Raw genomic sequence first — 13,233 nt, forward strand, 5'->3', positions numbered from 1 at the left:
AAGAGACACCGCCACCCGCGGATTGTCCGTCGGGCCGTCTTTTCGTCATTCCATCTCTGCGGGGAGACGTCATCAACTGGGCCCATACCAACAAGACGGTCTGCCACCCGGGTATGGCGAAGACACGGTCAGTGGTCAAACAGAGGTTCTGGTGGCCTAACCTCAGCAAGGATGTAAGGGAGTTCGTCAACGCCTGCCCGGTGTGTGCTGCCAATAAAATTTCCCGCTTACGGCCCGTTGGTGAGTTGCAACCCCTGTCCATCCCCTTTCGTCCGTGGTCACACATCGCGATGGACTTCGTTACCGGCCTGCCGCCTTCACAAGGGAACACAGTGGTGCTGTCCATAGTGGATCGTTTCTCCAAGATGGTCCACTTCGTGCCGCTCCCGAAGATCCCGTCGGCCAAGCAGACAGCCCAGTTGGTATTAGACGAGGTCGTCCGTTACCACGGTCTACCCCAGGACATCGTTTCGGACAGGGGTCCGCAATTCAGCGCCCGTTTCTGGAAGGAGTTCTGCAACCTCATCGGCGCTTCAGCAAGTCGGACATCGAGTCATCACCCAGAGTCTAATGGCCAGACTGAGAGGATTAACCAGGAATTAGAGACCGGTCTTCGATGTCTGGTATCCAGGGACCAGAGAACGTGGAGCCAGCACATCAAGTGGGTGGAGTATGCCCACAATTCCCTACCCTCCGCTTCAACAGGTATGGCTCCACTCCATGTCGTGCATGGGTATCCTCCGTCCCTGTTTCCTCCACTGGTCACAGAATCCACAGTTCCGTCGGCCCTGGCCGTGGTGCGACGCTGCAAACGGACCTGGGAAGCAGCTCGGAGGACACTGCTGCGCATGAGCAGCGCCTACAAGGCCGCAGCAGACCGCAAGAGGAGGGCCGCACCAGAGCTCAGAGTGGGACAGCGAGTGTGGCTCTCCACCAAAGATCTCCCGCTGCGGACGGAATCCCGCAAACTTGCTCCCAGGTTCGTTGGCCCGTTCCCTGTTTCCAAGGTTATTAACCCGGTCGCCGTCTCGTTGAAACTGCCCAGGTCGATGAGGGTGCACCCTACGTTCCACGTCAGCAGACTTCGCCCGAATCGCACGTCGTCGCTGGCTCCTCCGCTCAAGTCCCCCCCGCCCCCTGCATGGTCGACGGTGGGTTGGTGTACACCGTGCGCCGGTTGCTGTCTTCCCGCCGCAGAAGGAGGGGGGTCCAGTACCTGGTGGACTGGGAGGGATATGGCCCGGAGGAGCGCTCATGGATCCCCTCCCGCTTCGTCGTGGACCGCTCCCTCATCAGGGACTTTCACGCGGCTCACCCTGATGCGCCTGGGCCGTCCAGAGCCGGCCGTTGAGGGGGGGGGGTGCTGTCATGATCCTGGATTCCAGCCAGGGCTGGGCGTGGCCGTCTAATCGGAAGGGTCACACCTGCGCCTCATGACTTCCGATTAGACCCAGTACATATAGGACCCGGGGGACGACAGAGACTCTGCTAGATCGTTGCCTCTCATGCCTCGTTCCCGCACTACCGTACTCCTGACGTCTACCTCCCGTGTACCGACCAAGGCCTGTCTCCCGACCTACCCCGTAAGCCTGCCGTTACTGCTCTTGCTGCTTGTTTGGACTGACTCCCTGGTAACCGACATTGGAACGAATACAGGCTTATTCCGCACTGCTTACCTCTCACCTGAGTCGTGCATTTGGGTCCACCCCCGAGTCTCGTCCGTGACAGACTTGGGCTTGGGCTTACACTCATTGGGGCTAGAGAAGGAGAGACATGACAAAAACTGACATGGACTTTTAAAACTTGGGGAGGAACCAAAAAACATATCTTCATAGGTTAGCTGGTTAACTAAATCAAGGTCATCTTCATAATCAGAAAAATCAGAATCTGCAAAAACACGTGGAGGTAAAATGGTCAGGTATGATGAATAACTACAAAAAGAGGACACAAGTGAAAAGGACAGAATGGCAGGGCTTAGTCGAGGAGGGCAGGTTTGGTTGGCAGGCTGAAAAGTTCTGGGAGTCATACTGGCGGCATGACAGGCAACGCCATGTTCTTCCCACTGGGTCATGTCTTGCTTGGTTCATTCTGTCATGGTCAGGGCTAGTGAAGTCGAGGAAGGCAAGGCAAGGTGTGGAGGACCCAAGTCCAGGGAACCAGGGACGCAAGGTCTGAATCCAAGAATCACAAAAAATATTTAATTTAAAAAGAATATGGTAAACTAAACAGTCCAACAACTAAATAAGCTAACAAAGTACAGTGGTGCCTTGAGATACGAGTTGAATTTGTCCTGTGATTGGGCTCTTATTTCAAGATGCTCTTTTGGCAAAGTGGATTTCCCCATTGAAATTAAAGTCATTGCCATTCATCTGTTCCAGGCCCCAAAATGCCATCCCATTTTTTATTTTCCACATCTTTACATAAGAAAAGTGCATTTTTAAATAAATGTTGTATTGTATAATAACAGAAAAGAACATGTAATGAAAGGAACTGCTTTTATAAAGTGTATTACGATGGAGATGAGACGACTTTTGGTAACAGAAGACACTGGTGGAGGTTGAGGGTGGAGAAAGCAGATGGAGAATGTTTGTGGAGGAGGTGGTTTCTCAGTCACTTTTGCTCAATCTCTTCTTTACACTATTTCTGAACTTAATTGCAACAAGTTTGTTTTTCTTTCACCTTTTGCTGAACTTAATTTGTATCGTTTCACTTAGCTACTGTTACTTCACCCTTAATGAACATAATTACTACTGTATTTTTGTACAGTTTTGCTTAATTATGTTTGGGTCTATTCTCTTGCATAACTTTGGCCTTTTTTGCGACGCATTCTTCTGTGTCAACAAATGGCCATTTAAAAAAATACCTGTCCAAGGAGGTTTGGTTGTGCCTCTTTTTCTGAAATGGGCACGTGTCATTACATACCACCAAAGCACGAGCAGTTGCAACATTTTCCGGATGTTTCTTCATCACAAAGTTTGAAACTTTCTCCCACATTGCCAACACTTTCTCCATTTCAGTGGTCGAGATAACTTCCTCCTCTCTCTCCTCGTCAAAACTCTCACTCTGCACCTCTTATGCTGCTCCATTTGTTGCTCCTTTAATTCCTCCATCATCAGCGCCTCCTCAGCTCTGTATCTTCAAAATAATTTTCATCCCCTTGGCTGGGGTTATCGACTTGTTGGATTCCTTCTGCTTAAGAATTGTACATATTGAAATACAGTATCTGTTATTCTGAGTGCACCTCTTTAAGAGTGGAGAGGGGTGCGGTGTAAAGTAAGCTAGGCGGGCGAGTGTGTGGCAGAACAGCAGCTAGTTCCTAGAGCGTTCGGTGTGTGCTGTCAAAGTGTTAAAAAAAGTAACTAATACCCAGTCGTGACTCCTTTTCCTCATTGCTCTTTATCGAGGGCTCATAACTCTTTGCGAAGTCGCTCATTCGTACACCCTGTTCGTGTTTTTCTATTATTTCACATTCATCGACATCATCTTCATCTTCTTTTCACCGCTTTCCTGAGCAATTGCTTTCTCTTCACTTGGACTAAATGCAAAATAACAAAATACAAGCACAGCTGCACAGAGATGCTACCGAGTTGAGGTGCACACACAGAAAGACTGAGTGAAGCTCGAAAACCTGAGTGGAACCTGTTCGTTTCAGCCTCCTAATGATCGCAGCCCAATCTACCGGCAGTTATTCATACGTCAATTCCTGGCTCTTATGACAAAGCAAAAAATTGTCTCGGCAGCAGGTCGTATCTTAAAAAACTCTTATGTCAAGTTAGTTTCATGTCAAGGTACCACTGTATACCTTACATAAACCTAAACTAAACAAGACATGGCACAGGGAGATAATGGCATGGGCATGGACAGACATGACTTATACAACACAAAGGACCGACAAGAACTGAATGAAACCAGGGAGCTAAATACATGTTGATAAGACAACGAGAAACACCAGGACAAGACACGAGTAGTTGGAGGAAGTTGATTGGTCAACACAAGGGAGGAGGGTGTACATGAACAGGTGGACATAGCAATTAAAATGAGGACACGAGACATGGAACATGAAACCAACCAAACCAAAATCGAGACCATGGCATGTATGTCTTGAGCAAACAATACAATGCTCATCACCAAAATCATATTTTGGGGCTCTTTTTCATTGAACTTGGGCCTTAGACAAGGTGGAAAGACGTATAGATGGTTTGAAATTGAAGTTATTGTTACCACAAAACCGTCAGCCTTCACCTAAAAAGCACAAAACAATGACAGGAAAAGCCTACTAATACATCCATCCATCTATTTTCTGAGCTGCTTATCCTCACAAGGGGAGTGCTGGAGCCGATCCCAGCTGACTTGGGGCATGGGGCCGGGTACATCCAGAACTGGAACAATCACAGGGCACATAGAAACAACCCTTTGTGTTCACAATCACACTGAAGGGCAATTTAGAGTCTCCAATTAATGCATGTTTTGGGGATGTGGGAGGAAACCGGAGTGCTTGGAAAAAAAAACACACAGGCACAGGGAGAACATACAAACTCCATACAGGGAGGGCTGGGATTGAACCTGCTTTGCAGCTGACCCACAGTACCGCCATATGTATATATATATATATATATATATATATATATATATATATATATATATATATACATATATGAAGAGAGAGAGACAGAATTATTTTTTTAGCTTTTCTTACCTTGTTCATGTCTCAGAACACCAGGTACTCCAACGTATTCCAACTAGGGTGTCAACCCCGGTCGGCAGAAATGTGAGCCTAACACTCTCACTTTGAGTCGTACCACCGTGCCACACCTACTAGAACATCTGAAATTTATTTGGCGTTAATTACACGCAAATTAAATAGTGGTAAGTGTGTACTGACTCCCATTTAACACGAGTTTAAAGGTCAAGTGTCATCCCTATAAACATTCTAAAACAGATATTGTAATGAAAAATACAGAAAACATTATTCACTTTAATGTCTATACAAAAAAAAAATTAATACGAGCGGAAAGCGCATCATCCATGCGCAAATTTGCGGAAGTGTCATTTGACAACATCCAAGTGGTCGCCATATTGGCTGCATCTCCTGTCCTTGACATCATCCCGGAGATTCGCCATTGAAGACACGGTATGGCCCCTACTGTGGGAGATGACACACCCCTTCTGTCACGGAAGCTCTTTTCGAAGAAGAGAAAATCACACAACCGAGTAAAGTTACCGGGGCAATATTACCCTATTGTTTCAAGCCATATTCAGATGATATGCAATCACGGCCAAACCCCTTCCCCATCCGATCCACTTCCACGGCGGAGATGAGACATCGCAGGCTGGTGCTGCGACGAGCCACCCCGGCCAGCCGGCTCCTTGTCGGCAAGGCTGAACCGGTCGCTGGCCTTGTCGTTCCTCGCGGCTGAGTGCGCCATAAACAATTGTTTATCACTGCTGCCACTGTTGCGGTGTTGTTCATCGCGGATGACGGCTACAGGTTATTGTCACATTAATGCTGGAAAGTATTGAGATCATTCATCGTGGTCTCATTTTTTTATATTACAAAGTTATTGTATATGAATGGGGGTGTGCAGATGTTTTATTTACACTGTATATGTGCCCTGCTGCTGACCAGTCCTCGGTTTAACCTGGTTTTTGACCTAAGTCAGAAAGAATAACCTCCAGCTCACCCTTGATCCGAAGATATACAGTATTGAAAATGGATGAATTTGGGGTTATTATTAGCTGTAAACCATAGCACTGGTCAACAACAAATTTAGTGTCTAAACTTTTACTCACCAGCCACACAAAGGAATACTTGGAGGCATATGATGGAGCATAAAAATTGTTGCATTTTTAAAAGATGGAGATTTCTTCCTGTACCATAGCCTAAAAACTAAAAGTACGTGCCTCGACTTTTTTGGCATCTGATTCAAAGTGGATCTCTGTCTCCATTCGGGATCTAAGTTTATCAAGAGTCACTCTCTTTTTATCAGGCCATGAAATATTTGAGAAATCTGTCTTTACATACACACACACGTCTGTATGTGTATATGTGTGTGTGTGTCATTATCAAAGCCGGTTATCCTCACAAGGGTTGCGGGAAAGCTGGAGGCTATCCCAGCTAGCTTTGGGTGATAGGTGGACTACACCGTGAACTGGTCGCCAGTCAGTCGCAGGGCAGGCAGATGAATAAAATGAATGAATGAATAGAAATTTTGAAAACTAAAAAAATCTTTATAAAATTAATTCGAATTTACAATTTTTTTACAACAAGGTTAAGAGAAAACATAGCACAATCCCTCTTAATTCCTAGTATGTAGATGACTCTAAACGTAATGAGATGGCAAGTCTTACTACAGCTCATCAGTGTAATTTTGCCTGCATGCAATTTCAGAACCAGCATGCCAATTTTAGGTTTAATCAGCGTAAAAACTTCATGGAACAGATTTTGCTTTTTTCAAATTATTCCCAGTGTCATATGTTGATGTAGGCTACAGGTTTGATTCTTTTCAAATCCTTTGCAGTTAAGGATTCAGGTTTATACATCTGGGAGTAAGGAAATATCCCAAAAAGTGACTATACAGTCAAATACAACTTTGCCTAATAATTCTACACGCGGTGTGCTGTATTTATTGCTGCCAGAATTGAATTAGAATTGAATTGAATTGCTTTTTGACTTTGAAACGGAAATTTACTTTGACAAATTTTCCTTTTCTTTATATATTTACTTATTTCAGAATTATTTTTTGTTTCCCTTTTCAGGGTTTCGCAGGACCACAAGGACTCAAAGGCAATCGGGTAAGAAATAATAATATACAACTTTGTAAATATTGTAGCCAGTGTGAATACTGTATTAAACTTACATAGACGAAAGTGGTAAAAACAGATTGGTCGGATACCAGAAATTTCCTTTTACTCTGTGATGATGAATAGTGAATGTTAACACAAGATGAACTTAAAATTAACTTGACTTGATCATATCTAAGACTGTGATGTAATGAGCCTGAAGAGTACTTCTCCTGTCACTGTGATCAATACAAATTGCAGTTTGGTCTTCCATTTTGGAGAGGAACATTCAGTCTTGTTGAGATAAAGTAAAGTATTTGCCCAATTCCTGATTTTATGCGTTTCTGTCACACTGAAATATTTTCGATCATCAAACCAATTTTAATACCTTGCAAACAGAAAAACAAGTTGATACAAAATCCAGCTTCCAAATTATCAATTTAATGATAAAGACAAAAAAATACAAACCTATCTGGCCACATATCTTAACGCTCAAAAGCATGTGGTCTGCGCATTCCACCCAATAATGTTGATATTACCAATAGTGCTCAGCCAATGATGAAAATTACTTCAAGACTACCACAACAACTTAGCTAGAAGGTCACAAAATAACCCACAATGACATATAAAAAAAAAAAGTGCACACCTCTGGGCACAGTTAAGGTTAATGTTCATGAGTCAAATTCCAAGGCAAAAAACAGGTCTGATGAAATAAACATAAAGGCATGTCTCACATTTTCTAAAGATGATCTGAATGAACCCCAATAACTGAGGAGTGATGAAACAAATGTCCAACTTTAGCCAAAAACCCTCCAGTATTAATTGCGCAAAGGAGAGCAGATGAAAATTCCTCCACAGCAATCCGAAAGACTTGTCACCAGATATTGTAAACATATTTTCAGCTGTTGTTGCCAAGGGTGGAACAACCTGTTAATAAGCTTCGGGGCATTTCATTTTTCAAAAAGGTATGGATTCACATTATCGTGACCATATAGTCGGACTCACCTCCACACACAGCCTGGGCTCTGGTACAAGTCCTCTTGAGAAATGTTGGATTCTTTTCCTCTCTGAAGTTGCCCCTGGTTCAGCATCTGTACATCGGGGTTCATCTCAGGGCACAAGAGGGTAGTCTCCCTCCACATTTGGGTGGTGATATGAGTCTTGTCTGTTGTTTGTGCCCATGCACCAAACAGAAGTTCAGAGTACCCACCATTTTTGAGTCTTTAAAGGGGATGTGAGAGATTGCTTCCACTGGGGACTCCATCGTTCTGCTGAGGGACTTCAATGCCCCTGTAGGCAATGATAATGAGACCTGGAAGGGCGGGATTGGGAGGAATGTTCCCCAATCAGAACCCAAGTGGCGTTCTGTTTTTGGACTGCTGTGCTCATCACGGATTGTCCATAACGAACACCATGTTCACGTATGAAGGTGTCCACACTTGTACTCATCGGACTTGTGATCGCATGTCTTGGACACTTGGGTGAAGATAGGGGCAGACCTGTCAACTAATCACCACCTGATGGTGAGTTGAATCCAATAGTGGGGGAAGATGCCGGTCCGACATGGCAGGCCCAAATGTATCGTGAGGGTCTGCTGTGAACCTTTGGCAGAAACGAGAAGAAATTTCAACTCACACTTCAGACCGAATTTTGCACATGTTCCGTTGGAGGAACATCAAGTGCAAGTGGACCACATTCCTTCCTCCATTACTGAGGCAGGTGACCAGAGCTGTGGAACTGTGGTGGCAGTATTCCTCAAAACTGTCGGTGGAAGAAACTAACAGTGATTAATGCAATCAGGCTGAAAAAGGAATCCCAAAAGGCATTTTTGGCCTGTGCGACTCCTGATGCAGCTAATGAGTTTTGTTAGGCCAAGCGGAATACAGTTTTGGTGTTTGCTGAATCAAAATCTCAGGCTTGGGGGGAGTTCGGTAAGGCCATGGAGAAAGACTTCTGGATGGCTTTGAGGAAATTCGGGTCAACTATTCGGTGTCTTGGTGGAAGCAGTGCACCATCAACATTGTGTTTAGTGGGGATAGGGTGCTGCTGACCTTGACTATGGATGTTGTAAGTCACTGGGGAGAATGCTTTGAAAATCTCCTCAATTCCACTAACACGCTTTCCCATGAGGAAAAATGGTCCGGGTTCTTCAAGGCGGGCTTTCCTATCCCTGAGGTTGAGGTCACTGAGGTGGTTAACAAGTTACTCAGTGGCAAGGCCCCAGGGATGGATGAGATTCGCTTGAATTCCGAAAGGCTCTGGATGTAGGGCTTTCCTGGTTTAGACGTCCATGCAAAATCATGTGGACATCAGGGAAAGGGCCTCTTGATTGACGGACTGGGATGGCGGTCCACCTTTTTAATAAGGGGACTGGAGTATGTGTTCGAACTGTAGGGTGTCTTCCCTGTACATTCTATGCGGTGGAGAGGAGGGTCTGTCAGGAAGTCGAATCTCAAATTCAAGAAGACCAGTGGAGCTTTCGTCCTGGGTCTGGAACAATGGAGAAAATCTATACCCTAGGTAGGGTCCTCGCGGGTGCATGCTAGTTTGCCCAACCAGTCTACATGTGTTTTGTGGACTTGGAGAATTCCTTTGACCGTGTCCCTCACAGATTCCAGTGGTGGGAGCTTCAGGAGTATGGGGTACCAAACCCCCTGATACGGGCTGTTTGGTTCCTGTACATAGGGTGTCAGACTTTGGTCTGCATTGCCAGCAGTAAGTCGGACTCATTTCTAGTGAGGGTTGGCCACCGCCAAGTCTACCCCTTTTCACCGATTCTATTCATCACCTTTATGTAGAGAATTTCTAGGTGCACCCAAGGCATAGAGGAGGTCCAGTTTAGTAGCCTCATTGTTGCATGCACGCTTTTTGCAGATTATGTGGTTCTGTTGTCTTCATCAAAATGTAATCTCCAGTGCTCACTGGAGTGGTTCGCAGCTGAGTGTGAAACGGCTGGGATGAAAATCAGCACCTCCAAATCTGAGATCATGGACCTCAGTCGGAAAAAGCTGGGATGCCGTGTCTAGGTCAGAGATGAGATCCTACCCCAAGTGGAGGAGTTAAAGTATTGGGGGGTCTTGTTCATGAGTGAGGGAAGAAAGCAACAAGAGATCGACAGGCGGATTGGTGAAGCATTTGCAGTGACGCGGACTTTGTGTTGGCCTGTTGTGGGGAAAAAAGGAGCTCAACTGATCAGTGGAGCTCTCAATTTGCCGGTTGATCTATGTTCCTACCCTCACCTATGGTCACGAGCTGTGGGTTGTGACCGGAAGAACAAGATCTGGATACAAGTGCCCGAAATGAGTTTGAGAAACTCAGTCATCCAAGAGGAGCTCAGAGAAGAGCCACTGCTCCTTGCATTGAGGGGAGCCAGATGAGGTGAATGGGGCATCTGATTCAGATGTCTCCCAAACCCCTCCCTGGTGAGGTGTTCCAGGCACATCCAACCAGGAGGAGACCCTGGGGATGACCCAAGACATGCTGAAGGGATTACATCTGTCATCTGACCTGGGAACTTCTCAGGATCCCCCCAGAAGAGCTGGATTAAGTGACTGGGTAGAAGAAACCTGGGCTTCCCTGCAAAATCTACTGCCTCCGCAACCTAACCTCAGATAAGCAGTAGTAATCAATACAAAATCCATGCATTCATCCATTTTCTTAGCTGCTTATCCTCGCAAGAGTCATGGGAGTGCTGGAGCCGATCCCAGCAGTCAACAGGCAGGAGACAGGGTACCACCTGAACTGGATGCCAGCCAAGACAAACAGCCACACTCACAATCACACCTAGTGGCAATTTAGAATGTTCAATCAATGTTGCATGTTTTTGGGATGTGAGAGGAAACCAAAGTGCCCAGACAGGGACAGGGAGAACATGCAAACTCCACACAGGGAGGGCTGGCATTGAACTCGGGTCCTCAGAACTGTGAGACCAACGCATTCCAGCTGCACCACCGTGCCGCCTAATCAATGCCTAATCAATACAAATGTAATTTAGAAACTATTTTATATTCAGTTGGGTTGTCAGTGAGATATTAGTTTTTCTGATGATTTGAACATGTACGTGTGCTCAGTATGCAAAAAAAAAAAAAAAAATCTGAATGGGTGCAAATACGTTTTCACAGCAGTGTTCAAACAATCCATGAAATTTTTTTAAACCACAACTCTTTGTCCAAATGCCTATTGAATAGGTGATGCTGCCCTCAGCAAACAGCAGTGGCAACTATAAAAATCATTTTTCATGTTTTACTTATGATTGATACACCAGAACGTAGAAGCTTTTGAACTGATAATTTTAATACTAAAATGTAAATAATATTGCTGTCCTTGAATTTTCAAATTTAATCTGTGACAAAGAATAAATGAATGTCAGGAAGATATGTATTTCTTGATTAAAATTCAAAATTACAATTCTTTACTGGTGGATTGTTAGAAGGATTGCATTCCGATTTATTTTAGAAGCCCAATAAGCGCACTTAAACTTGGGTATAAAAAAGCTTAATTGAGGTTGATATTCTTCATTCCTAGTGAAAATGGTAAGACGTCATTATTGACAGTCTCAAATGAGTACTTAACAATACTGGATGGACTCCTCTCATTCTTTTTTTTTTTTGGGTATCGGTGGTCTAATAAATGTTCAGCACTGAGTTTTGGACAGCACGATTAGCAATTTTAAAATCTTCAAATGAGAGATTTTTTTTCATTTTTTGCTGAATTATGCTTTTTAATTTACAGTGACTGAATTTGTACCATAAGACATCACTTGTTATGTTGTCCACCATGTGCAATAGAAGATGACTGTGATGCCCTTCCTCTAAAATAATGTTCCTGTTCCTTCCTATTAACATGTTCCTTGTTTAATATTTCCACTCCCATCAATCAAGTCTTCACATTTCATAGCCTTTTTCAACACATTTAACTGACTTCCATTGAATAAAAGAATATAATACAACAAATATGATTTTTCAAAATGGTGAATGAGGACCATTCTGGAAAAAATAGAAACAATTCTGAACGTGGCCATAAGTGACCAACTAGTTGAAAGTGTTGAAGATAAAGCTATGGGATAGTGTAGGTGTTTTTTTACTCTTGTGTTATCTTCCTTTGTATCCACAGGTCTTCCTATCCCCGTTTTGCTTCCCTCCACCTTGCCCATGGCTCTTTTGCTCGCAAGGATTGCCCTCTCTCCCTCTCACAAACCTTGGGCTCCTGCTCCTCCTGCTCCTGCATTCTAATTCACGTCCTGGGTTAATACTTCCTCCTTTTACACTTCCTTTTTGACTACTCCTATTCGTTCTTAACAGTACATTTACCATGCAAGTCTTCATAATTCCACCCCTGACTCTTTTCCCCATTCTCCTTAATGGCAAGCAATGCTCTCGGATCATTGCATGTTTCTGGTTGTATGTTTTTACATTCTTCTGGAACAAGTCAAATGTTACATGGTAAACATCTCAGCTTTAAATGTGATCTTAAAATTGTTGTCCGTGATTCCATTCCCACTTCTTTGTCTCATATTGTGTCCATTGAGATGCTAGAATTTGCATGCCAAAGGATAAAGCAGCAGGCTATAGGATGTTAAAGATGTCAAAACAAAACCTTGGGATACTGTGCACCCAAATTCCTCTTAGTATGTGTACTTACAGTATCGTCAACCTACAATTCTCTAAGTCAAAGCATACACACTAGGTTTGCTTGAAACCTTCTCATAACCCAATTCTTTTCCTACGCCAAGCACATAAATCATAGTGTGAGAGTGTCTTTCAGTAACCTGCGCAAATGCAGTAGTTAAAAGTCAGAGTTACAGTAAATATCCATCCATCCATTCTCAAAGGTGCTTATACTTATACTAGTCAAGAGGGCAGGAACCTATCCCCGCTAACTACGAGCAAACAGCAGATTACACCCTGAACTCATCGCCAGTCACTCAGTTGCACGGCACATATCGACATCATCACTGAGCAGGGATCGACCCCATGCTGTGCCACTACACTGTTAGTCACTTACAGTAAATATTTATATCAAAACATCTTCTCAGGCAGCAATATAAAACAATCTATTCTAAGCATAGTTAAGCAAAGATGCCCTAAACATGTTAGATATCCAGTAGTAATAATCTGATTAGGATTATTTGACTATTGATACAGGCAACTAATCCTATATGTCTCAATAGATATGACAAAAAGATAATAATTTATGAAATGCCACCTGATATTGAGGACCCCATGCATTGTTTTGCACAATACTGTAGGATGATCTTTTTATTGCATGGTCATAGTAGTAGCTACAATAAAAGAACAAACGAGTATCTTTTCCTTTGCTAATTAAAAATATTTTCAGCATTTTGCAGGTAATTCTCTCCACAATGCCTAACTGCCATTTACTATCAAGTGCCAGCTTTGATATGTCATCCATAACTCCCCAACTACCTCTCCACTAAATCACCAATACTATTAT

General features: G+C 43.9%; 1 protein-coding gene across 17 annotated transcripts in view; it reads left to right on the plus strand.

Annotated features, from left to right (window-relative positions):
• Positions 1 to 13,233, plus strand: part of col13a1 (collagen, type XIII, alpha 1) — a 193,715-nt gene that overhangs the window by 166,195 nt on the left and 14,287 nt on the right. For 6 of the 17 annotated variants that reach the window (XM_061838103.1, XM_061838102.1, XM_061838107.1 and 3 more), the window contains one exon: positions 6,757 to 6,792. In XM_061838103.1, coding sequence (XP_061694087.1) covers positions 6,757 to 6,792 — 36 coding nt within the window. Of the gene's footprint in view, positions 1 to 1,045; positions 1,735 to 6,756; positions 6,793 to 13,233 lie in introns of those variants that run through there. The other 11 variants (XM_061838090.1, XM_061838096.1, XM_061838100.1 and 8 more) reach the window with 9 other exon arrangements.

The sequence above is a fragment of the Syngnathoides biaculeatus genome, chromosome 12 (genome assembly GCF_019802595.1).
Source record: "Syngnathoides biaculeatus isolate LvHL_M chromosome 12, ASM1980259v1, whole genome shotgun sequence".
In the NCBI taxonomy this organism is placed as follows: Eukaryota; Metazoa; Chordata; class Actinopteri; order Syngnathiformes; family Syngnathidae; genus Syngnathoides; species Syngnathoides biaculeatus.